Here is a 24,253-nt window from a genome sequence, read left to right as displayed (position 1 = left end):
ATAGAAAGTGTGTAAACCCATTCTCTTTGGTGTAAACTGCTACTCGCCACATAATGGTCGAGTCGAGCAGACAAGCCAGTAACTCTCTCGCTTACTCGACCAATGTAAACCAGCCTTTAAGGCTAATCGGGACTGGACCTACATTTTAAAGTGGGATTCGAACCACCATGGTACCTCCACTGGATATCGAACCTGGGGCTGCTTGATTTCAAGGTTGTGATTTTACCACTACGTCATCTGGAGGCCTGAGAAGAAAATTAATCGAGTGAAGCAAACTGGCATCTTTCTGCAGTCGAAGGCTTCGAGAAGCCTAAAAGAAGGAAAGAAGACAAGGAGTATATCGCACTTCCAATTGTGGAATCATTTGTTAAAGCAATCATTCCATCGGAGTAAATGGAGAAAAAACTCCGTATCTTTCTGTTTAGAAGTGAGTCTTGCACAGGAAGTGTTGTGAGTGAATACTGTGAGCATTTACTACACACCGTCTGTGCATGGCATGGTTGTTGTAAACTGAAATGTGAATTTAAGAACAACAATTTTTGAAGATTTTATTCCGTGAGAGTGAAAAGTTGGAAATATGATTGTGTTCAAAGATTTGGGTGACATACTTCAGTAAAAATTTCATATTTTGTGGCCGTTGAGATAAAATATTTTCCCAAATGCACGAAATTAGGTAATTTCTCACAAAGGTGGATAATGTCTGCATATACATTTCAATTAACACACAATTCGTGGTTTTGAAATTGCACACCACACCCCAACTTTTATAGAGTGAAGGGAGACTTCATGTAATATGTGCTTATTTTCTGAAGACCAGGTGTGCCCACGGTGGCTCAGTCGGTAACGCATCTGACTACCATGCTAAAGGTCCTATATAAACTATAGCAATGGAGTTGTTCCATGTCAAATCACTCAGAGGTGGTTGCTTGACCATTTTGTTATTTTTTTATATTTTCACCATAGGTGGTCTTGCTAGTGACCTGCTCAAAAAGATTTTTTTTTTTTAATCTTCCGCCATCTTGGATTTCTGCTCATTTTTCATCACTGCGGGAAGCAAAAATGAGTGTTTACAAGGGTTTTGAAAAAAGGTTGCTGTGTGATTTGTATTACAGATGGAATGTTCTAGTTTTCACTGCCTGAAAGTAGAGATTCTGGCCTTTCAGAAAATGTATATATATATGTAAGGTAAGAATTAAGTAACTGGGACTTTAATGGGTTTCAATATAACCATCGTAACGGGAAATTTTGCCAATTTTAAAGGTCTGTAAAATCAAAAGGGCTTGAAACCACAGGATGGAATTATTTTTGCAAGAACTATGAGTGGAAGGCTTTTCAGCCATGGTGAAACAAATCCGGGGTTGTAAGCCCTTCTGTCCGATTTTTAGTTCCGAAATCCGAAAATTTCCAAAATTTGTGAATTTCAAGGTCAAATATCTCTAAAGGGAGACCTGCCAAAAATTAGAAATTTTGGCCATGGATACTCCTTCTAGTACTTAGTAAAACCTGTGAATTTCATTTTGGGGTTCACACCGATGTTCATGTTACAGGCTGTCAAATATCTCTACAAATGACATCGTGAAAACATAATAATAAATAGGCTTAAAATGAGCTGATTTCCATTATTTTATAATCTAGTCATTTTATAAGGGTAAACAGAAATTAAAATAGATAAACTAGTTAGTTACTAGTTCAGGGCATGAAATTTCAAGTTTGAAGACAGTCGCCGGACTAAAATCTTCTATTTTATATTGATAAATAATAAAAATATGAGCAATTATTAAAAAGAACATACCTTAGGAATTAATGTTTATGTAGCGCTGTCATTCTGCACTAAAGTACCACTTATCAATCACAACTGCTGGGTCAAACACTGACGGGGGGGGGGTTCATTTACGGAAACTCTGAGCAAATCATCCAGTGTCTCAGTCTTTAGAGAGTTCCTGTAAATAGTCTTGAGTTTGTTGTGACAGCTGAAACCTCTCTCACATGAAGCTGTGCTCACTGGTAAACAGCACAAAATGTCAAAATCTGGAGCAAATTGGGGAATCTTGCTGAACACTCCTCACTGTGAATCTTCTCCAGCATCTGATTCAAATTCAGAGAAGGAAACAGAAGTTTGTATTCTGTCCACTCTGCTAACAGAATATCCATTTTCTCATTATAAAGGCTCGGGTTCAAGTACATGTAGAGCTTCTTTATTTATTCTATCCCAAACTGAAGAATATTTTCTTTGGGAGGCCAACCCAAGGTGTCGAAAACATGCAGAGATGCAATCACATCTGTTGATATAGATTGCAATCTTTCTGTGATGTACACCTTCGCATTGTTAATTAAGTTTCCTCTAACAGTCAAACTCTTACTCTCTATTTTGAATGTGAGCTGCACATCCCTAATTTTTCTTGAAATGGATACATGGTCCAAGAAATCTTGTTCACTTGGTCCAACATTAGATTCCAGGTCAGCCAAAACTGAAATACCGTGTTCAATTCTTATTTTCAGAGATGAAATCAAAAGACTCTTATTTTGTAGTGCCACGCTTAAAGGGTTCAGTTTCCTGTAAAAATCCAAAAGGAAGTACAGAAGCTTAACAAATTTAAATTGCTTCAAACTTTTCAGCAAACCCTTAGGTTTAGTACTATCATTTTCTTTTCCATGGGTCACAACAGCTTTCCATGATTGCAAGAGATCTCTTACAGAACTTTCTGTGCTGGCTAACCACCTAATAGTGTGGATATCACTCAGTTTTAGAATTTCTTCTCCTATAACTTCTGCTGTTTCTCTCAAGAGGTGAAGTCTTTAGCAGAGCCATGATAAAACTGAAAAATATTCCTAATCACGAAATCAAATGCTCTAAGATATTTAACTCCAACACAGCTAACTGCAAACGGTGTGCAAGGCAGTGAATATTTATAATTTTACAAATATCTTCATTTGCACACCCAATCCTGATTTGTGCCCGACCATATTTGCTACACCATCAGTACCCAAGCCTACAATGTAATACTTGTTTCTGTATTTATTTGAACCTATTGCCCAATCTAAATAAATCAGTTATGGCTGTGAAGTGACCAGCAGAAGTAGCGTTTGGGAGCTCCATTACTCCTAAAATGTCTTCTTTGATGTGACCATCAATTGCATCCACTTATCGAACATACACATTTGCATGCTCGACTGACTATCTATCTGTGGTATCGAACATACACATTTGCATGCTCGACTGACTATCTATCTGTGGATCCATCAATCAGAAGGCTGATGTATGTACTTGAATATGAATATGTAGTGATTGGTGATTTCTCTGAAAACTTCACATTTGTTGTACAAGATGAAATCATGAGTTACCACTGGATTAATGCTCAAGCTACTGTCCACCCCTTTTGTGTCTACTTTAAGACTAATTCTTCAGATGATCTATGCATCAAACGTCTTTGTATTATAAGTGACTGCATTGTACACAACACAACTGCTGTTTACACTTTCCAAAAGCAGCTGATTCCATTTGTTCAAACATTCATCCCAAATCTAAAGAAAATTTATTATTTCTCAGATGGCTCAGGAGCCCAATATAAGAACAGAAAGAATTTTTCTAACTTATGTAAGCATAAACAGGACTTCAGTGTGGCTGCTGAGTGGCATTTTTTTGCCACAAGCCATGGCAAGGGTCCTTGTGATGGGATTGGTGGGACGGTAAAAAGACTTGTGGCAAAGGCAAGTCTGCAGCGACCAACTGAGGGCCATATTCTTACACCAAAGGACATGTATGAGTTTTGTGTGGAAAATATTAAAGAATAAACTTCATCATGGTGACTGAAAGTGACAAAAAATGAGCAAGGGTTTCTGAATGACCGCTTCAATGAAGCTCATAGACTTGAAGGAACAAAAGATCACCACTGCTACATACCCAAGGACTCTTCAACTCTTCTCATCAGTAGATTATCTGCATCATTTCAAATTAATCATGTAGAGTTCAGAATTGATGACTCACCACGAATATTTCATTTTAATGAAATAATTGAAAATGACAATGTCGTTTGCATTTACAATAACAGGTGGTATGTAGGTAAAGTAATTGAAATGTTAAAAGAAAACAATGATGTTAAAGTGATGTTCTTCAATCCTGGTGGACCATCAACGAGCTTTACTTTACAAAGAAATGAATGATGTTGCTTGGGTGAAGTTGAACAATATAATTGATGTTCTGACACCATGTGACCACCACTGTTACTGGGAGAACATACAACATTTTACTCAACAGAAAAACACAGAACTGTCACTAAAGTTACAAGCACATGAGAAGAAATAGTCCGTTGATCAATCATCTCCGTGCCAATCAGTGTTTTCGGGACCATGCACCAGTCAGATATTTTTTCTTTTTTTCATGGCTCCATGGATTGAGAGACAGACAAGATCCCCTGTAACTTTGATGTCCATGTGTAGATAGTGTGTATATATATATTGATGTAATGTTGTATTATGTGTAGTGATATATGGAATTGTAAATGTCATTGTGATGTAATATATTGAATTTCAAACTGTGTAGGCTATATCATAGTGGTATATGTAACTGGGATACAAAAAATAGAGGAAGAACTTGAATACGTATATTCTCAAGCATTTAAATGCTTGTCATATTTTACAGGTAGCTTATGTTATATTTCGCATACAATTGTTATGTACCAGAGTGAATGTATTGAGTAAGGTTTGATAGTATTGGATATTCATAAACCTTTAAGAAACATGTGCATGCAACTTGTATATACTTACTGACATAATAGTACTCTTGTTTGTTTACTAACATTTGTCTTCTCAATCCAAAAAGTGATTTTGATTTGATTTGATTTTTATTAACAAAAGCACACTAAGTATTGAAATATATCAACTAGTAACTAACTAGTTTATCTATTTTAATTTCTGTTTACCCTTATAAAATAATGGAAATCAGCTCATTTTAAAATTTTGGAAATTTTCGGATTTTGGAACTAAAAATCTGACAGAAGGGCTTACAATCCCGGATTTGTTTCACCATGGCTGAAAAGCCTTCCACTCATAGTTCTTGCAAAAATAATTCCATCCTGTGGTTTCAAGCCCTTTTGATTTTACAGACCTTTAAAATTGGCAAAATTTCCCGTTACGATGGTTATATTGAAACCATGAAAGTCCCAGTTACTTAATTCTTACCTTACATATATATATATATATATATATATATATATAAAAAGAAGGTAAAGTGTTCCCCTGTGCATAGCACCACGCCATGAAGGCGTATAGGGGGTGTGGGGGTAACGCCCCACACTTTCTTGATCCGGTCGTGAGTGGGGGTGATGTGATCAGCATCACGCCCCTGACCGCCTTTACCCCCCAGGGTTTCCCCCAGGTACCCATGTTATTCGACGCTGGGTAGGCGCCGGGGCCGCTTCCACCGTTAGAAAAGTTCCCGGATTTGAACCGGCCGGGGATCGAACCCGGGACCTTTAGCATGGTAGTCAGACGCGTTACCGACTGAGCCACCGGTATTATTATATATTATTAAAATTATATATATATATAATTTTCTGAAAGGCCAGGTTCTCTACTTTCAGGCAGTGAAAACTAGAACATTCCATCTGTAATAGAAATCACACAGCAACCTTTTTTCAAAACCCTTGTAAACACTCATTTTTGCTTCCCGCAGTGATGAAAAATGAGCAAAAATCCAAGATGGCGGAAGATTTTTTTTTAAAAAAATTCTTTTTGAGCAGGTCAATAGCAAGACCACCTATGGTGAAAATATAAAAAAAATAACAAAATGGACAAGCAACCAATTGATTTAAAATTGGGTGATTTCACATGGAATGACTCAATGTGCAAATATTATGCATGGAAGAAACAACAAAAACACAAGTAAAAATAACACCGATTTTAATTTGTAACATGGAATTTTGCTTAAACTGCAAAAAATAACACCGAATTGCAGTAAAAAAAAATAACCGAAATTTAGGGAAAAATAAAACTAAAACTTCACATCCCTACCTATACCTAGTTTTCAGCACAGGTCATGGGTTCAAACCCTTGCCTGGGCATGGATATTACTTCGTAAGTGTTCCTTCACAGAACTCATCTAAGCACCATCCTTTTTGCTGCAATTGGTCAAAAGTGAAAGGCAAGCGATGTAAAAAGAAATTACTGTGAAAAGTGTCTGGACTGCAGTTCAGTGAAAAAACCGCTAAACTTCAAATCTTTTGTTTGGGCTAACAGCCGGGAATTTTTGATAAATGAGACTTAAGAACACAAATGCTCACACCAGTGGAGCAACCACATGGGGGGCATGCCCCCCCCCAAGCTTGGTCAGAAATGAGTTTTAGGGGGGACATTGAGGGCAAAGTGTACATGCAGGGGCCAATTACCACCCAGAGCTTCAAATTTCATGCAAATAAAGATACTTTTCGTAAAATTTTCTTGCTCGCTAAGTTCTCAATGCCTGCTTTTCTTAGTCTTCTCAAGTTTAGAACTGTAGCTAGGGGACGGTGGGAGACGTCCCTGGGTGCCTAATGATCTAAATGAAAAATAGTTGTAAAATTGGTTGACTGATTTGTGTTTTCTTTGTAGTCTACTTTATGCACAGAAAGTTTAATTGAGACTGGGCCTATAGCTTAAAGTGGGTTCCGAACCACTATGTGCCTCCACCTGGTATTGAACCCGGGACCCCTTGATTACAAGGTGACCACTACACCATGGGGGAGGCACAAAAGTTGTAAAAGAGAGAATGCATTGGCGTTCCGTGAAATTGTTTGCGCCCTATGAAATCAATATTGATTTAAGCCTGGAAAAAAATTGTATCCCAAAATTTTCTTGCTAGTTTCCCTCGCAATTTATGTTCGCTGTACTGCATTGTAAATCACCAGACAGAGAAATAACACTTGTCTTAATTTGATTTTCTTTTAAATGCATGAACAATTGTTTTCAGGAAAGACATTTGAGAGACAATTTGTCATTTTTGCTGTTGGTTTATTGTGAGATGGATGAATTGGTTGTGTAATGTATTTAAATAATATATGCTGTATATAATATTTATTAAAGAAACTTTGAATACGTACACAATTTAGTGTCCACGTCACTCCATGTTGCATATATGTCAAACATATATTGTGCATGAAAGTTATGTTATTGTAGAACTATATTTGGAATGCATTTATAAAACATTACTAATAGTAATAATAATGTTGGTCCTGGGTTCGAATCCTGGCTTTGACATAGATGTTTGCGAGTATCCATTCATCATTTTCATTATGCCATCACTCATCCCCATCTTCCCAAATTAGGCAAAAGTGGTACAAGAAGTTAAGTAAAGTAAAGCAAATCAATAATAATAATGTTATAACATTATTTTTATTAACATTATTATTATTAAAATTAGTATTATTATTATTTGTACGTTTATCCTGGCACTTGCCTCACACCCCAGACAAAAATTCGTGGTTGCGCCTCTGGCTCACCAGAACTCCAACATGGAATCATTACATTAGTGGTAGAATCATGAACGCAGTTGGCCACCAAGGTGACTTGTGTTGAAAGTGATAGTGCAGTGTGATGCAATATATTGCCAGACAAATTGTTCATCATTGACAAATTGTTCATCATTGCTTTTGTCTTTCTTTCTTGTATCCTGCATTTTTAAGGAATGGGACTGTGCTAGTACTGAGATGGGGGGGGGGGGTGCTGCTGAAACCACATCTAACTTTCAGGTCATGTGGCTTCATTTTAGCAAAATAGATGTACTTGCACAGACATTTTGTCTATACAGTTTACACATATAGATTATGCACAAAATTGGAGGTTTATTGGTAGCATATTTGATGTAATTCTGTCTTGACACTGTGCATCTGGTATACATGTATTTTTCATATTGATTTAAAATTGATACATAAATTTATATTTGAAAAATTTGCTCTTTAAATTTATTTGTTTACTTACATTTTTCTTTCCTTTGTAGGATAAACATGATGGGGCGATAGAGATAGTTGAGACTATAAGGTAAGTGTACACAAGTTTGATTGCTATTGTCTGTATTGATTCAGTGACAATGTTCATTTATCCCAGGTTTTGGGTCCAGAGTTCATGTATGGTCAGTCAGAAAAATTCCCACTTCAGATCACCCACCCACCCAGGGAATTCAACCTGGATCTCCCGCATGATAGTCAAATGCCCAGATTAACAAATTGCCATTTTAATAGCTAATCTGCAATGACTTTCGCTGTTACAAGGCTTCCCCCTTTGCATGTTGGGCGAATGGGGCAAACAGCTTAAGTGCTAATCCACCCATGATATTTATAATAATCAGTCATATACAAAGTTGCCTTCTTGTTCATTGTGTTGTGTTGGTGTAAATCTGTTGCTGTAAAAGTATTAGATTTTGAATATTAAGTCTACTAGTATTTTAGGCAAAATATCATGTTATTGCATTTTAATTTTTTTTCTAACATTTAGTGCACAGGATGAAATCCGCCAATGTACATATCATTTGTACAACTCACATAATTTTAGCCAAAGTGACAAATGGCATAAAATAACACTAATACAATTCAACATAAATGGAAAGTTTTCATTGATAATGACTTTATTAATTTTTGCCTCGTGTGTTAAAGATGTATCGAGCTAGTGTTATTATTAGTGACGTTATTGGACTTTGAAAGTTTAATAGTATCAAATGCAGTAGCTCAACTAATCATGGAAACTTGGTTTCAAAATGCACTTCATCTATAAATGCTTAAGAGAGAGGTGTACCATTTATGTAGTGGGATCCAAATGAATATAAATGTTACACAATATAGATATTGAACTTTTAACCCCCTGTCACATACTGACTACAGTATTTAGGAAGGCATGAGGAACACCAGCCAATTTTAGTAATGTTCAATATTAAGCTGTTAATGGAAAATATAGAAAACATTTAGTTGTTGAGAGGTTCTGATTTCTGTTGTATGCCAAAGAAAGACAATAAGTACACATTATTATAAGGTGCTAAAGATGCCATTCCTAAAAAAATTGGGACACATTGATGTGTGTTAAAAAAAAAAGATGATTCTTTGCTCTTGTACAGTGGGATCCATGAGTATTACCGTGAAAATTGTCCGTCACTATGTTCGTGCACTTTATTTGACCCAATAATAGCTTCAAGAATTAAAAGAAAACTCAAAACGAGCTGTTGACAACTTCTGCACCAGCACACATAAAAAATCATCGCTTAAAAACACACAGGATGTGTGAGAAAAATTAATTAAAATAGTCATGGACAATTTGCACGGTAATACTCATGGATCCAACTGTACAATTATAAGTAATCATTGCCTGACTGTATGAAGTGTACTGGTCTTTCACTGTATTTCTGCATTAGCTTGAACAGCTATATATTGTGTAGTGGTTACTAGCAAATGTAAAATGACTTGTTTGCGAGTGTAAACTCTTCATCCATGACATGAAAAAGCCTACCTAAAATCTTCACTTTTACATGATTCAGATTCCCCCCCCCCCCCTGGCACTTTCTTACGATCTGTGCAATGTGTCTAAATTTACCTTTACGAGAGCGGAAAACCATGACGCTGACTTGAAGATTGTAATGGATCTAAATTTAAAACAACTGAGTTATTGTGCATGATTAAGAGGTATTGACCACGTTCAAGTGCTCATGGAAAATGCTGTCCATTCTCAGTAGTTTTTCTCTCATCACACATACTTCCACGAGCATTTAAAATCAAGGCACTTTTTCAGTATTTTTGTACTGCGCGTATGTGGGTGTTTTGGCACGAGCCGTTGTGTACAAGACTTGGCAACATCGAGTGTGGTGAATCTTACGTAGTGACGTAATTGCGGAATGCGCCGACGCGTTGAGGCCGCTGTCCGCAAGACCGTACCGACACGAGCTGAACCAAAAAATCTTGGTATGGGATGAGACGCGAAGCGTTGCTTTCTTTGGCATTTGCGTGGCGTCCTTCGGTCGTTTGTTTGTCTTGAACACTGAACAACCCCGTCCCGCGAGAGCACGTTTCGAATATGAGCCCAGCAAGGCCATGTCGGAGACAGGTATTTGAGCGTGACCAGACATGAGTCTCGAGAAATACTCTTCTGTTAACCCTTTGGAAACGTTCGACGATTGCGAATGGTCGCACGAAATGCTCGCTTCCATGGTATTTTTGCTGTCCGAAACTAGAGCAAAGCAATAAAAAGAGATAAGACGCGCCTTATCGGAAAGATTCAACAGGGAAAATGACCGACCTATCAATATATACATATAAACGAATTTGCGAACCAAGTTTGATTGAATTAGATTATTTTCCATCGCTTCTCTTCCACTTTCGGCTAATCGCGACGATGAGAATGATCGATATGAAATTGATGGACACACGGAATTCGAACCAGTTTTTCGCACTAGGCTAGCTTCCTTTTTGCAAGTGATACAGGTTTGATCCCCTGTATAGGAGGAGTTAGCTTTGTTATTGACCCGGCACCACTCAACGTTGATTTTTTTTTATTATTATTTATAACTAGTACCATATTTGAATTCATCTTCATACCCCTACAAATACAACCATGGTTATAACTACAGCGCCTAGAATTATAACGCGGATAAAGGAGTGGGAAGGGGATCATACGCCAGAAATTGTATAAATCTTCAACTGTCTCCTTGGTCAATAGGCAATTCTCGATTTCTGCACCAGGTTCGATACTTGGTGGAGGCACATAGCGGTTCGGATGCCACTTTAAACTGCAGGTGCAGTCCCGATTAATGGTTTTAAAAAATAATCCAATTACTCGATTTCCTCACCGAATGTTCCTGGTTCGAAACCAAACCAAACCTAAGCATAGGTGTTCCTTGAAGAGTGCCCTTTAATACATTTCACCATTCACGTTTATCGTCGCGATTAGGCAAGAAAATGCAGTAAACAGAAGAATACTAAATACTATAATTCTATTAGATCTCTGACGTTCAAATATTTTAAAAAGTAACCTTACATTATTTTTTTAACGGGCATTTATTGTACTTTTCTTCTCATTCCCCTTTAGGCAAATCATGACGATGATGATTATCTAAAGAACCCCCTCCAATTTCCAGTGCTTTTTAAATACACTTTTAATATTTGTATATTCATTTGTTACGAACAGATGACCGTGAGGGTAAGGGTTGATTTTGAAATTACCTTTTATATTTTCGTATTAAACATATGAGGTTTATTACAAGTCAATGGAAATTAATTTTTATTCGAGATGTACCTTCTTTGGAAGGAGAGGGGCGAGGTGCATTTTCCGTCACAGTGCTACGGTGAGATTATTTCCGCAACGTCTCTGACTGTTCATTGATGTAATCTCAACCAACACTTATCACTAACTCCTTTCTCGTACTTCACGGTGTTCGTAATCCCCCTCTGGCTAGACTCTCAACAGCTGTAGCTGTTCCGAAAATGACCAGACTCTACAAGGTTCATAAAATGTACGTGTTCTCTTTGGCCGATCGTGCGGCATGGAACATACGCGCCAGTGCACGACCTTGGTAGGCGGTAACTGCCAGGCAGCTTATTGACAGCTACATGCCACCACTTCTCTGGGTAGAATGTGAACATTATTGGCACAGGTCGCCGAGTGTGAAGTTATACACGTGAAAATGGGAGTTTTCGTTTCGGCCTAATCCCGTTAAGGAAAGAACGCAAATTGAAGGCGTAAACCGTAAATAAAGGTAGTAGAAATGATTCTCTCGGGCTATCGACCAGGTGAGTTGTGAAAGAGATTCCAAGCTTTCTAGAGCTAACGCCACACTCATCTTCAGGGTAGAAGTTCACGCTGCTAGCTTAATCAAAAAGCTGGTTAGAGTAATACTAGAGTCCTGGAAAAAGCAAGCGAGAGCAACAACTCAAAAATGGAATACTGTCATCCTACTTAAATCACAGGCATCATTTATTGGTTCGTATTAATATAAGGGCCTTCCCGATGGCGCAATGGTAGCGTCGTCGCCTTCTAGGGGTTCTGGGTTCGATATCCGGTGGAGGCACATAGTGGTTCCAGTCCCAATTAGCCTTACTGTTCATAAAGTGCATAAACACCTAATCATATTAATATAAAACGAGTAGCCAATGAAACACATTCCCAGTGTCTCAGATTACCCCCAAAGAGTAAAAAATTGGGACCCCCCCTCACCCCTTCAAACACCACCCTCAATATCGCTCATGATTGTAAGTGCATATGTTGATATAAGAACACTTTCTCATTCCTGGAGGTACTCGCAGAGTGAGTAGTGTTCCCTATATTAGCATGTTCTCAATCATGTCATTCATTCAAAATGACATACATGATAATAAATATTGTGGATGCTCATTGCTATTGGTATGGCTCATTATCTTGTATATCCTTGGCTGAGTGGTTAGCACAGCGCACTACGACGAATCCTGGAATGGGTGTTCTTAGCGAGTGTCCATTTATCAATTTCATCCTATTATCACTCACCCTCATCTTCGCGGTTAACCAAAAGTGACGGAAAAGCAAAGTAAAAAAATCCATTTTTTTAGATCTAGTACTACATTGATTCTTTGGTACTTTCATGTCCACAGGAGTGTACAATATAAGATGAAATTATCATCTCCAAGGTCCCATTCATTTTTCAACAGGCACCGCCCCCATTTTCTGCCATCGTCGGCGCCTGTGGCAGATGCCCAGTTGATTGAGTTTGGATGAAAGTTTCTAAGTGTAGAACATGAGGTCACAAAACTTAAACGAACTTTTGCTCGTCACTATACAAATGCTGATTAATGCGGCCCAAACGCTATTTTCCTAATTGGCAAAGTAATTAGTATAATCTTATTTTGAAAGATGAAAATACGAGGGCCGTTCAAGGAAAAAGTTTCCCTATGTTGCAAAGAATGTATTTCTTAAGTTACAGACAAAAATCAAGTTGCATCAAGTAGTATGGTCCTTTCTCACTTTTCAACAAGCTTTTGTCCCATCGTTGCACAAGGTTTTGAAAGCCATCTGCAAAAAAATTCGTGGTCCAGGGAACGAAGAACACTTTTCACGACTGTTCCCATACCATCGACGTCCGTTTGAATTCTGGAGTGTAGTGATGAACGAAGCTCTCATCCTGAGTCACAATACGGCAGATAAAGTTGTTCCCTTCTCCCTTCATTGTGGTACCGGGTCAGAGAATCCAGGCAACATGTCATACGCGTCGTGAGATGTTCTGCAGAGAGTTGTCGTGGGACCCAACGCGATGAAACCTTCACGTATCCTAATTTTTACATTACAGAGTCTCCATAAACAACAACCATCTTCCTGTGGATGTCGATAGGAGCAAGACCATTTACCCACTCATACCGGATCACAGAACGAATCTCTTCTTTACTCCACACCACCAAAACACGTTGTTCCGCCATGACTCGCTACTCCTTATGGCCAGGGCACGTTTTTCACAAGGGAACTTTTTCCTTGAACGACCCTCGTATTTCTAAGCAAAACAACCAAATCATTAGTATTAAGAAAACAAAATACTTACGATAAGATATGTTCTTGTTTCAAAGAGAATCACGGTAGTCGTAATTGAGGTAAGCAACCTAATTTGAAAAGAGAAGCGGACGGGAATATCTATCCTATCTAATGACAACTATTTCAGATAAGATTTAGTATCGCGATTGTCTTCGGATAACTGTAATGCATGTAATGGGTAGGAGCTAGTGAAAGGGAAGATTTGTATTTTTCTTGTTGTTTTTGTTCCATCGCTGGGTAATCGCAACGATGAGGATTAATGGAGATCAGATGACACCAGGACTCGAACCTGGTACCGTCGGTAGCGAGATCGTGGCTCTCGACTACCGAGACGATTGTGTGACGATTTGTAATTTATTGCTTGCAGCCTATAATTGTAATACTTTAATGCTGTAGGTTACAAAAACAATTGTCGCAGCATTTGTAACACGTATAATGTAGACTGCAACCTATCGTAACGTCCTGCACCGTGACCGGACGGTCCAAGGCGCAAGCTTTGGGCTCCGGCTGGCGAAGCGTAACAACTTTTCCTGAGATTTCGGCCTGTGCATGGGCCCGGTGGCCACCCACCACCGTGAGGAAGTTGAGGAGCTACGAATGAGTAGCGTAACCCTGTCTTAGAAAACATACAACAACGAGTGGTGGTTCGTCGTGCTGACCACACGTCACTCCGTAACCGGTTGGATGATCTCCCAGCTCTTGTGGGATTGAGGCTGGCAGTCTGTAGGTTACGGCTTATTACACCACGGGTTATATTACTAACTTAACATACCATTATCTTAGGAATACCATCAAATATTCGGACCCGGGTTCCTTTGTTCCGAAAGTATCTGGATCCGGAACTGAAAATCGGAACATTTCGGGACTCTGATATGGCCATCCTTACTTTATACACGTGATGATTTGTTTTGGGCAATAACTAATCTTTAAGCAGTAATAATTTTGACGTATTACGTGATATACGTTCGTATTGTAGGTTCCCCACAAACCGTAACATATATGGATGGTTAGCAGGAATAATTTCCATGAACAGTAGCCGCAACAAACTGGGGGCAGCTTTTCAGTGGGTGACGCGAGGTCTGCGCATCTACCCCCATCGCCGCTGTTTTCTGGAATTCCTGACCGGTGTATAAGGTTCACTCTCTAGTTTGGAACATTGGAAGTTTGTATTGACATTTGACAGCGTGTTATAAGTTTATAACGTATGCGGTTTTTTTCTCTAGTGCGAGAACCAACTAAAAATTGTGTCGGTAGACACGTCGATTTAAAAATTGCGGTCATCCTAAGGTGGAATTCACACAATTACATCCGCAATGCTTGAAGGACAAGTTCCCAGTTTTGATACACATGCATTTATTTGTCCCGGATAGATTTTAAGAATTCCGAAACAACCACTGAAAACATTTCTACCCAAAATAACAATAATAAAGAAAACATCTGAACAGCAGTAGCACGGCTTGTTCAAACTCGCAAGGTCAATTCTAGCGCAGGGAAAACTGCAAGCACTTGATGTTGAAAGAGACGGATTCAGGATGAAGGCCATTAACCCTCTTGTATCCGCGTGCATTAAAACGACCTTGAAGACAAAAGATTAGTCTCTAACGTATGATATCACGTGTTGTATAAGGCAATCTACGTTTTGCACTGGGACTAGCGAGGGCGCTTGACTCCAAACATGCAGTTTGTGTTATGAACATGCGTTCTTGCGATTTAGACATCCTATCGAATAGGGTGTTGAGAGTAGGAAAATAAAGGTTGTTTCAGTATCGCAGGAAGCTTCTTTTTTAAGTCCCCTTTATGCTCTCGCAGGCTAATCGGGACTGTGCCTGCAATTAAGACCGGGTCTGAACCTTTGTGTAATGTGCCGAGAAACGAACCCGAGATCCCCCGATTACAAAGCGACAACGTTGGACACTGCACTATCGGGTAAGCTCAGGCAGCGTCGGAGAAAATGCCTCAACTCAATAAAAATAATAATTCGTTGTTTAATTTTGTGGCATACAATTAAAATTAAATTACATATGATTTAAATGCTAAATTGTCGCACTGATACAGTAGATATGCACTTTTATCGAGTGTGCTTACGAAAAGAAACGAGACATTCGAATAGAATGTAATAATGCCGCGAAGTAACCTGATGCTGTGCGACGAAAGACAGAGGCTGCATCTTAGTGATTTGAGTAAAGAAATCGAGGGCGCTATATTCGATGGCATGGTGAAAATATACATTGGTGTAGGAACGTTTTTGGTTTTGGGTTGTTCAGAGCGCAACATGTATACATAAAACATGACCATTCCATTTTAGAACAGGCCACATAGTTCTCACTTTTTAAAATAAAATTTGCCTACTCTTGTATTGCCAAATAATCAATATTCACAAATCAATATTTAACTTAATAAATTCTTATGGCTATTTCGCAGATATTTTTAACAGGTTTTAAATAGTTTTTACTTAGAAAGTTTTCCAAGAGCACAGATCAAGTGAGGTAATTTGTACCACAATATACCAGTGTGTTTTTGATTACTTTGGATTGGGATATGTAGTCAAAGGAAACTTTTTTGCATTTAGTTACTAAAAACCAGTATCTTGGACCGGCGGCATCATGAGTTATATAAGGAGTACAGTTAGGATCAAAGGATTTAGAGGGTACTGTATCCCGTCCAAAAAATTTGGAAGTACAATGTACCCCTTCGCCACTGAAGATACATTATACGAGATTCATTTTTAGGGTATTTTCGCATACCCGAATTGTTAACGCTCTTGCCCATTGTGCAAACCGTCCTTTGTTCGATCTTCGTTGTGATTCATATTAATTATGCTGAGGGGGCTTTGGGGAGTTACTTGAAGAGAATTGGTAGCAGTTTAGAAAGGAAGCTAACGACGGCCATGGGACTCGACGCGCTGACCACAGAGAAAGTCTGATTTAGAGACCATGTCCCTCAAAGAATACATACTTTATTTACCATCATCCATTACCACGTTTCAGAAGACCAGCATTGTTCATTCTGAAGCCTCATCCACATGTGTTGATCCAACTTAGGGAAATGAAACAAGCTATTATGAAAGTATTGAGTGGAAATTTACACCTTGTTCTCTCTTCAGTTTTGATACGTTAGCCGCGACCTTTAGACGAATGTTATTTGAGGAACTCTATAATTTTGGTCCGGCATTATGGCAAACGAACTAATAGAATTAAAGATGGTGCTTCGTCGTTGAGATTGATGGAATTCAGTTTTTCTGCAAGAATTGGAAATGTGGCAACACCCGAAGAAACGGCCATTGCGGGTCGTCACGCACTCAGTCGTAGCCATGGGCAGAGTAGTACCGTTACGTTATCGCTGAGGCACGACTGTCACAGTTACCAACATAAGAGAGGAACCTATGGTTTACTTGAAGAAATTGCTTTTAAAGGCACTTCTTCCCCCAAAATAAAAAAAAAATAACATTTTTTCGTAATGCATACCAAACTGAACATAGCCGTGCGGAAAATAGACTAAAAGAAATACAAAAACCTAAGAAATGATGTAATTTTCTTACCACACAATGGAACTAAGTTATTCTAGACTGACCAGGGTTTCTCCAAGTTCTTGGTCTACTCTTCGCTACTGCATTCCAACTTAAAAGTCAAACTTTTAACAAAAACGCTTTATGACCTTAAGCTTAGATAGGCTAATCGGTATTGGACCTACAGTTATAATGGGATCCGAACGAAGGTGCAATGCGTCTCCACCAGAGGTCGAACCCGGGACCACTTGATCCAATCTAATCCATAAGCATATTTTGCTATCACACTAACAATATGATCTTTGCACAGAAAATTTTGAAAGTGAGTGTTGGGAGTATTTTGGGGGGGGGGCATTGTTTCTACAATTTTTTTTCCAGCAGGTATCACTTATGTGTTTGGAAAGATGAAGATGCTCTCCTACTCAAGGGCAGGAAGGGATGTAATTTTTAAATACGCCCAATGTCAACTTCTCTTACGTAGTACATCCTGTTCTGCATTTTCCAGACTAACGAGGCTCTGGAGTAGTTTGACTTCACAGCCAGTATAAAGGTCTGTGAGGTTTATGTTCGTACGTGTTTATGAGATGGAGGTACATAGTGTTTCGGACCCCATTTTACTGTAGGCCCATTTCCATTAACCTGTCTGTGCATTAAGTGGACTTAAAAAAATTATTCATACACGTTTGTAATTATCCCTTCATCCATATCATCGTTGGGATTAGCCAGAAGTGGCAGAAAAGAGGCTTAAAATTATCAAGAGTATGGCACCAACAACTGTACAGTCAACGGCAAAGATAATGGTATGCAAATTGTCCACCGCTATTTTCATTACTTTTTTGTTCTACATCCTGTTTTGTTTTAAGGAAAGAAACTATGTTGGTTCGAAGCAGGCATTGTTCTTTGCTTATTGAAGTCATTATTTCAATTCGTTGTTATATCGTGTAATTCAGACCGAATGCAAATGGTGGTGGACAATTCGCTTACTGTTTCTTTCGCCGTTGGGTGTACCTTTAGGCACTCATGACAACAGAGAATGCTGTGTGTTTATGAATTATGAACCTGATTGTAAAATACGGTAATTTTGATTTAATTGTAGAATACGGTAATTTGGATTTATATGTAGACCGTCTATATATTAATATATTTATGTGGCCTCCCCGATAACATAGTGGCCATGTAATCAAGGGGTCTCGGATTCGATACCCGGTGGAGTCACAATGGTTCGGATCCCACTTCAAACTGTATATCTAGTTCTAATTAGTCTATCTATCAGCATAAAAGTGGACTTAAGCCTGAATCACACGGAACTGGATTTCCAGTAGGAATGCCCTGGTTGGCGCTGGACTAGCTACCCATTTGCTAGTTTTCGCCTCACACGATACTTATCGTACTTGTCGATAGACGAGTGAAAATGTAATGGCGGCTGCGTGAGATGTAAACAATGTATCTCTTCACATTTATAAAAGCCGATAACTATTGAACCGAGAGGAATAACGGCTCGTATAAAACGTTATTAGGTATAAAACAATGGCACTGTTGAAATACACACTTTATAACTTACTGTACACGTATGGAACAATATATTAGTTGTTTCAATTGTAAACAAACACCGTGCACTCAGCATAGATGGTGTAATTCATAGCATTTATGCTACCAAAATGTTAAAAGGAAATGCTTTCGTGTAAAGCCGGCTTAAAGATAAACGAGCAATTTGAAGAATGTTGTTCTTTTATCAAAAATTAAAAAAAGAAAAGTATGGACTAGAGATTGACTCGTAAAAAAAACTCGGGCATGCATATCAGTATTCATACATGAGATTCGCAGAATTCATTAACAAATTAAAAAAAAAATCAAACATTAATTTAATACACTTGTAATAATAAGGATTTTCATTTTCGGCTAATTTTATTTGTCACGTACACATCTCATCGGTTTGCATAAATACCTAAATATTAATGAACTGAACACGAATGCACTGCATGTCATCATCTCATTGCTAACAAAAACAGCCAACACTCCGAAAGCACAGACAAAAAAACTCCTTTTTGCAAAGTCACAGATTATCTTCACATGCCCAAACTTTGCTCTGATTGGCTGTTCCACAGTATCTAGTTTAGGAAAGCCAGTAGCAGTACCTATTCCTCAAAACCAGTCAGCCAGGCGGCCATGTTTTCTACCTAGAGAGTCAGTTCAGCGCCAACTAGGGCATTCCTACTAGAAATCCAGTTCCGTGTGATAGGGACTTTAAACAAAACTCAAACAAGAAATTAATAAATATATTTATATTCTCTTGCAGATGGGTGTGCGAAGATTTTCCCGAATTGAAGCTAGCAATGGAGAATAATATTCTGAGTGATTATGACACGCGAAGGTAAGAATAAGAAAACAATTTTACATTAGTAAATATGTTATTCTTTTATATTATTATGTTTAGAGTAGGCTTTCAGAGTAACTACTGTATCAAGAATGTGCATTGTGTAGCCTATATAAAATGAATGAAAAATAAATTTTCTCGTGACTCATATTAGCTAGCTTAATAGTAAAGATATCTACATTTTCTTATTTCAGTTACGAGAGTATGAAATCATTGTGTGATAAGTACAACCGGGCAATTGATAGCATACTTCAGTTGGTAAGTACACAATTTTCCATGTTTATAATTTACTCTCCTAATGATTTAGTAGCATTGTGTATTTTGAGTGGACAATATTTGTAACGCTCCAGTAATACAGTAATAACAATCATAAAGCGTTAGGCCAACGACAAATCACTGGTGTGACTTTTTTTCCCTATCGCAGTGGGCCGTTCGTGTATGCTGTTCCATTTTTGCGATGTTTTTATTACTATCATAATTAGTCCTCGTGCGTCTTCATTCGTTGTTTGTATTTGACATGGAATCTTGATATTTGAAGCGCAACTCATTACACATATAAGGGGAATTTAAATGCCACCTGCCGTTTCCACTATTGCTCAGTGGAAACAGGAAGTACGTACATGATTTGAAGAAAAAAACAATTTTTAGCAACCTGTAAGCTCACTTCAGAAATTTCCCTCAAATGAAAACGAAAACACACCTTGGGTTTTGTAGAAAAGTATAGGATTGTCTAATGTGGAAAGGTATTCAGAATGTCCGAGTATGTGTTGAATTAGCAGTTACCAAATCATGCTCGCCCAAATAGTATGAGAACAGTGAGGGATACTGCAACTGCCTAGCAAGGCGATGTAGGAAGTAAATTTAAGTGATATCAAGAACGGGAAACAGCGAAACGTACTTAATAATCAATCGTTCAGAACAACAGCACGATGCACCCTTATCAAAACGTACACGTTAAAATTCAGCTGAAAGTTCTGTGCAGGTGGTATGTTGAATTGTGTCATGGGAGAATCAGCTGGTTGTTCCGCTTTAACTCGCCCTGTTCCTGACAGGTATTGATTCTGGCTCTTGCGAGGCCAACCTCGTGTCGATGCTCCCGCGGTGTAGGCGGAGGAGGGTTGCTAGGGGTGACCACAGCTGATATGCTAAGGGGGCCTCTGCAGGCACGTGTATTTCGATTATCTGCATCGCTTTCCCCCCACCCTCTGCTTCCCTTTGGTTCCTTACGGCAATGTTTTAATTCTGCGAATACTTAGCGTGTGGCGAAATGTTTCTAAATCTCGCTCAACGGCGCTAAAAATAAAACCATTGTTATTGTTCAGCATTTGGAATTAGGCCAACGAGCAGAGAAGATGCCGTGTTTACATAACCCTTTGTAAGAGATAGTGCACGTGTAGCTTGTTGAGGCACTGTAAGTTACTAATTCGTGTCGCAGGCTTTTGTTATCGTTTAACTTTTTTTAATGCCGTGGCAATATGGCTGGGCGGGGGGAAGTGGGAGGGGGTGAGTCGGCGGCGGTGAGGAAGTGTTACTTTGCGAGTGAGCGTGCAATATCGATCTCCTTTCATGTGGACTGGCACATTCGCAGGGAGCTATTGCAATCTTGCCTCGGGGAGGGACTCCCTTATCCCTTTCAGCTCTGCTTTCTGAACTCGTCTGCCGTCGCATGAGTTATATCGTTAGTAGACGAGGTGTTGAATTCTGCCATTAGGATCGCTTGTAAGGAGAACGAAATCATAGATTTTCGTTTTGTTTTTCTGGTTCTTGTTTTCGTCGCACAGCGAGCGTTCTCGCTTTTGGTCCAAGCGGTCCCGGGAACGTTAAACTTTCGATATGGCCCGTGCACAGTGGCGACTCAGGGAGGGGGCAGCTGATTCCCCTGTGTCCGCCCTTTTTGAAAAAAATAAGTTGGCCAACATGTAAAGATACAATTATCATCACATATCACCCCCCATCTGCCCCTTTCTCCTCTTGTAGAATTTTTATGGAGTCGCCACAGGCGCAGTATGATGAGATTAATTAGGGAACGACCTAAAAAGAAGTAGAACCTGCCCAAAATGGAAGATGATAATGATACAGGGTAATCACTTTTTTCAAATAACACACCAAATACCCTCGTGACTGAAAGTAATACTCTGTCCACACATCCAAAATTTATCATTATAGCCCATGAAATTTTTCAGTGGCCTAATTCATGCTTATTTTGTCACTGAATTTACCTTAACTTCCCATAAAATTTTGCTCATAGATTGAAAATTTTTGATAAACCCCTTGAGCCATGGAACTGCTCACAGCCAAACCAGCTAGAATAGACACTCCTGCATAAATTCCACAATCTTGTGGGAGAAGGGCTCCCATAGCCTAATGATTCACACTGATTCTTAACCACCTTGAAAACATTGCTTTAGCACTACATATGCAATTTATTGTCACCTTACAACAAATTTATTTATATGCATCACTGCCGTTCATCACAATTACAATCACATTCCAGTTCAGTCTCCAAATCATTATCTCACCTTTGCATTATCACAGTCGTCGAGGGACCCTAATGGCTGGTGATATATTCATTGCATTCACTATCACTGCTGCAGAGTGTGGAACGAATGAATTCAACTTCTTTTTTAATCCTAACTGTAAATTCTACAAGCAGACTGTGCTACCATTAACCCGAAGGAGAACGAAATCGGTCACACTGTATCTCGCAGATACACATAACGTACTAAGCCCAGACAGAAAGGCTCACCAGGCAGATCCTGTGGTCATTTGTATTCAGATAAAGAGGGAAGCATCTACTGAGAAGCTTAGAACTGCACACCTAATCGTTTCTGAAAAAGTAAAAAAAATTAGTCACATGTATCTCACAAGATACACAGCGTGACTAATGTAGGATTAAAAGGAAGTATCAGGTTTCGGTATACCTCAAAAGCCAGAAAAACAAGAGCTGACCACGCAATGAAGAAAATCTTTTGGCTCTCAAAGAGCGGTTACATCTCACGGAGAGTTAGTGTCAGAGATACTGTGCATGATGTGTCTTCCTTCTTTAATTTTAAGAGTAATTTACATTATTCATAACTTGCAGGTTTTCAGTTTCCAGCACTATTCAACATATGAATTTTTACTGTTCCAATTTTCCATACATACACAGTTAACTGTTTACAAGAAAATGTGCCTTTTCGCAAGAATGTTACTCGAAACAAGTCATGTTTAGAGGTTAATAATCATGAAAGGAAATTGTTAGTAAATGTTGGTTAATTTTTTTATAACATCATTAGTGTTAAAAGTGTCTGTACCTGTGTTTACTTATGGTATGAAAAATCTGGAGTTCATTATTGTTTCTACAATTTGCAAATTTAGTGAGAATGTGCCATCTAGACCAATGCAATATCACCTTTGAAAAGCATTTCTTGCCAAAAAGTACCATCTTCTTTTGCAGCGAACCACTCTCTTCAATATAAGGGTATATGTCAAGGAGAGCTAAAATTTGGCAGGAGTATGTATCTCCACAGGGCCAACAAACTCGCCAAATTTAAAGAGTTGGAAGGGTCATGTTGTGGGCTGTGATAGTTTGGCATGGGATTACTCAACAAACAACGAGGTAATATCAATTTAAAGAATCATGAGAAGCATAATGCGTATCTTACTACAGCCCTGAATTCTTACTGTTTATATATACATTTATAAATATGCTGTGCTCATTACAATATAAGAAAATACAGGAACTGCCAGTGTCCAGCTTACACATGAATGAACATAGTATATCACTTACCAATTTTGCAATGTATTTTGCTAAAAATGCATTTGAATGTAGGTTTTGTGTGTACAGTGCATGCATTTTGGGACATAACCATATTTCACCAGATAATTGTTGCAGATGTTATGCATATATATATATATAATGGATAAAAGCAAGGAGGGCCAAAAGGGCTAAGTAAAATTCAAAGAAGGTAAAAGGAAACAATCACCGGACAGTAGAAAAATTCAAAATTTTCGCTAACTTCATAGCATCATCGGTGTGAGGAGAAAGAGACGGAAAAAGTGCAAAAAGTGGGGTATGACCATTATGTGAAGCTTTTTTTTTTTTACCACTATTTAAAAATTATTCATTACTAAGTCAACTATGGACATAGAAAATTTAATTTTCTGTATCCGAATATTCTGCGCCGCTATCATGGATTTCGTTATCTGATGTGCTGATGCAACAATTACGCAATGAAAGATGGTTATAAAGCAATTTTTGTGCTGAAAAAACAAGGTGTGATGATTATGTGGTGAAGTATGGTATTATCAATTGCAAGTGCAGCAGAACATGTTCTAATAACTGCAAACGTTTCTCCCTTGTAGGTGTAAAATTACAAATTTGTTATCACAATATTTTTTATGGAATGTACATTATTCTGTTTTGTATTCAGTGTTCAGTTTCTTGACTGATGTTTAGATATAGTTTCGGCACCTAATGATTCCCTTATGATGATAGCAATGTATGCACTAGAAACGTTGGGTGCTAATGGTGACTTAACCTGGCTGGTAACCTGAGAACACTTGTTCAAATTTATATCATTACTTTATTGGTATTAGCCAAAATTAATATCAATCCATGCTTACTTTAAAATTTTCGTAGCTTCCTGTACAGGATAATTAGGATATTTTAATCTAAGTACAGGGTGGCTACTCACCGGGAATTCCTTGAATTCCAGGACTGGAATTACACCCGCCGCAAAATGACTTCGAACCTCATGTGAAATCTGCCGTAGTAAGCGGTCTATCACTTTGTAGCCTTGTATCTAGTGTTGTTTTGTTTCTAACAGGGAATTGTTTCTGCATGAACTTATCTGGCAACAATGTATTACTGCTGATAAGCAAATTCATTTAAT

General features: G+C 38.4%; 1 protein-coding gene across 4 annotated transcripts in view; it reads left to right on the top strand.

The window, feature by feature from the left end:
• The window catches only part of gpp (DOT1 like histone lysine methyltransferase grappa), a 96,692-nt gene that overhangs the window by 5,772 nt on the left and 66,667 nt on the right, over window positions 1-24,253 (top strand). For all 4 annotated transcript variants that reach the window (XM_083132027.1, XM_083132028.1, XM_083132026.1 and 1 more), the window contains exons 2-4: window positions 7,970-8,010; window positions 19,302-19,376; window positions 19,574-19,637. In XM_083132027.1, the coding sequence (XP_082988153.1) occupies window positions 7,970-8,010; window positions 19,302-19,376; window positions 19,574-19,637 (180 nt within the window). The remainder of the gene's footprint in view (window positions 1-7,969; window positions 8,011-19,301; window positions 19,377-19,573; window positions 19,638-24,253) is intronic.

This window comes from Lepisma saccharinum, chromosome 1 (assembly GCF_977018435.1).
Source record: "Lepisma saccharinum chromosome 1, izLepSacc3.1, whole genome shotgun sequence".
NCBI classification, from domain to species: domain Eukaryota; kingdom Metazoa; phylum Arthropoda; class Insecta; order Zygentoma; family Lepismatidae; genus Lepisma; species Lepisma saccharinum.
Note: the sequence above shows the minus strand (reverse complement) of the source record. Positions and strands in the feature narration are given on the sequence as shown.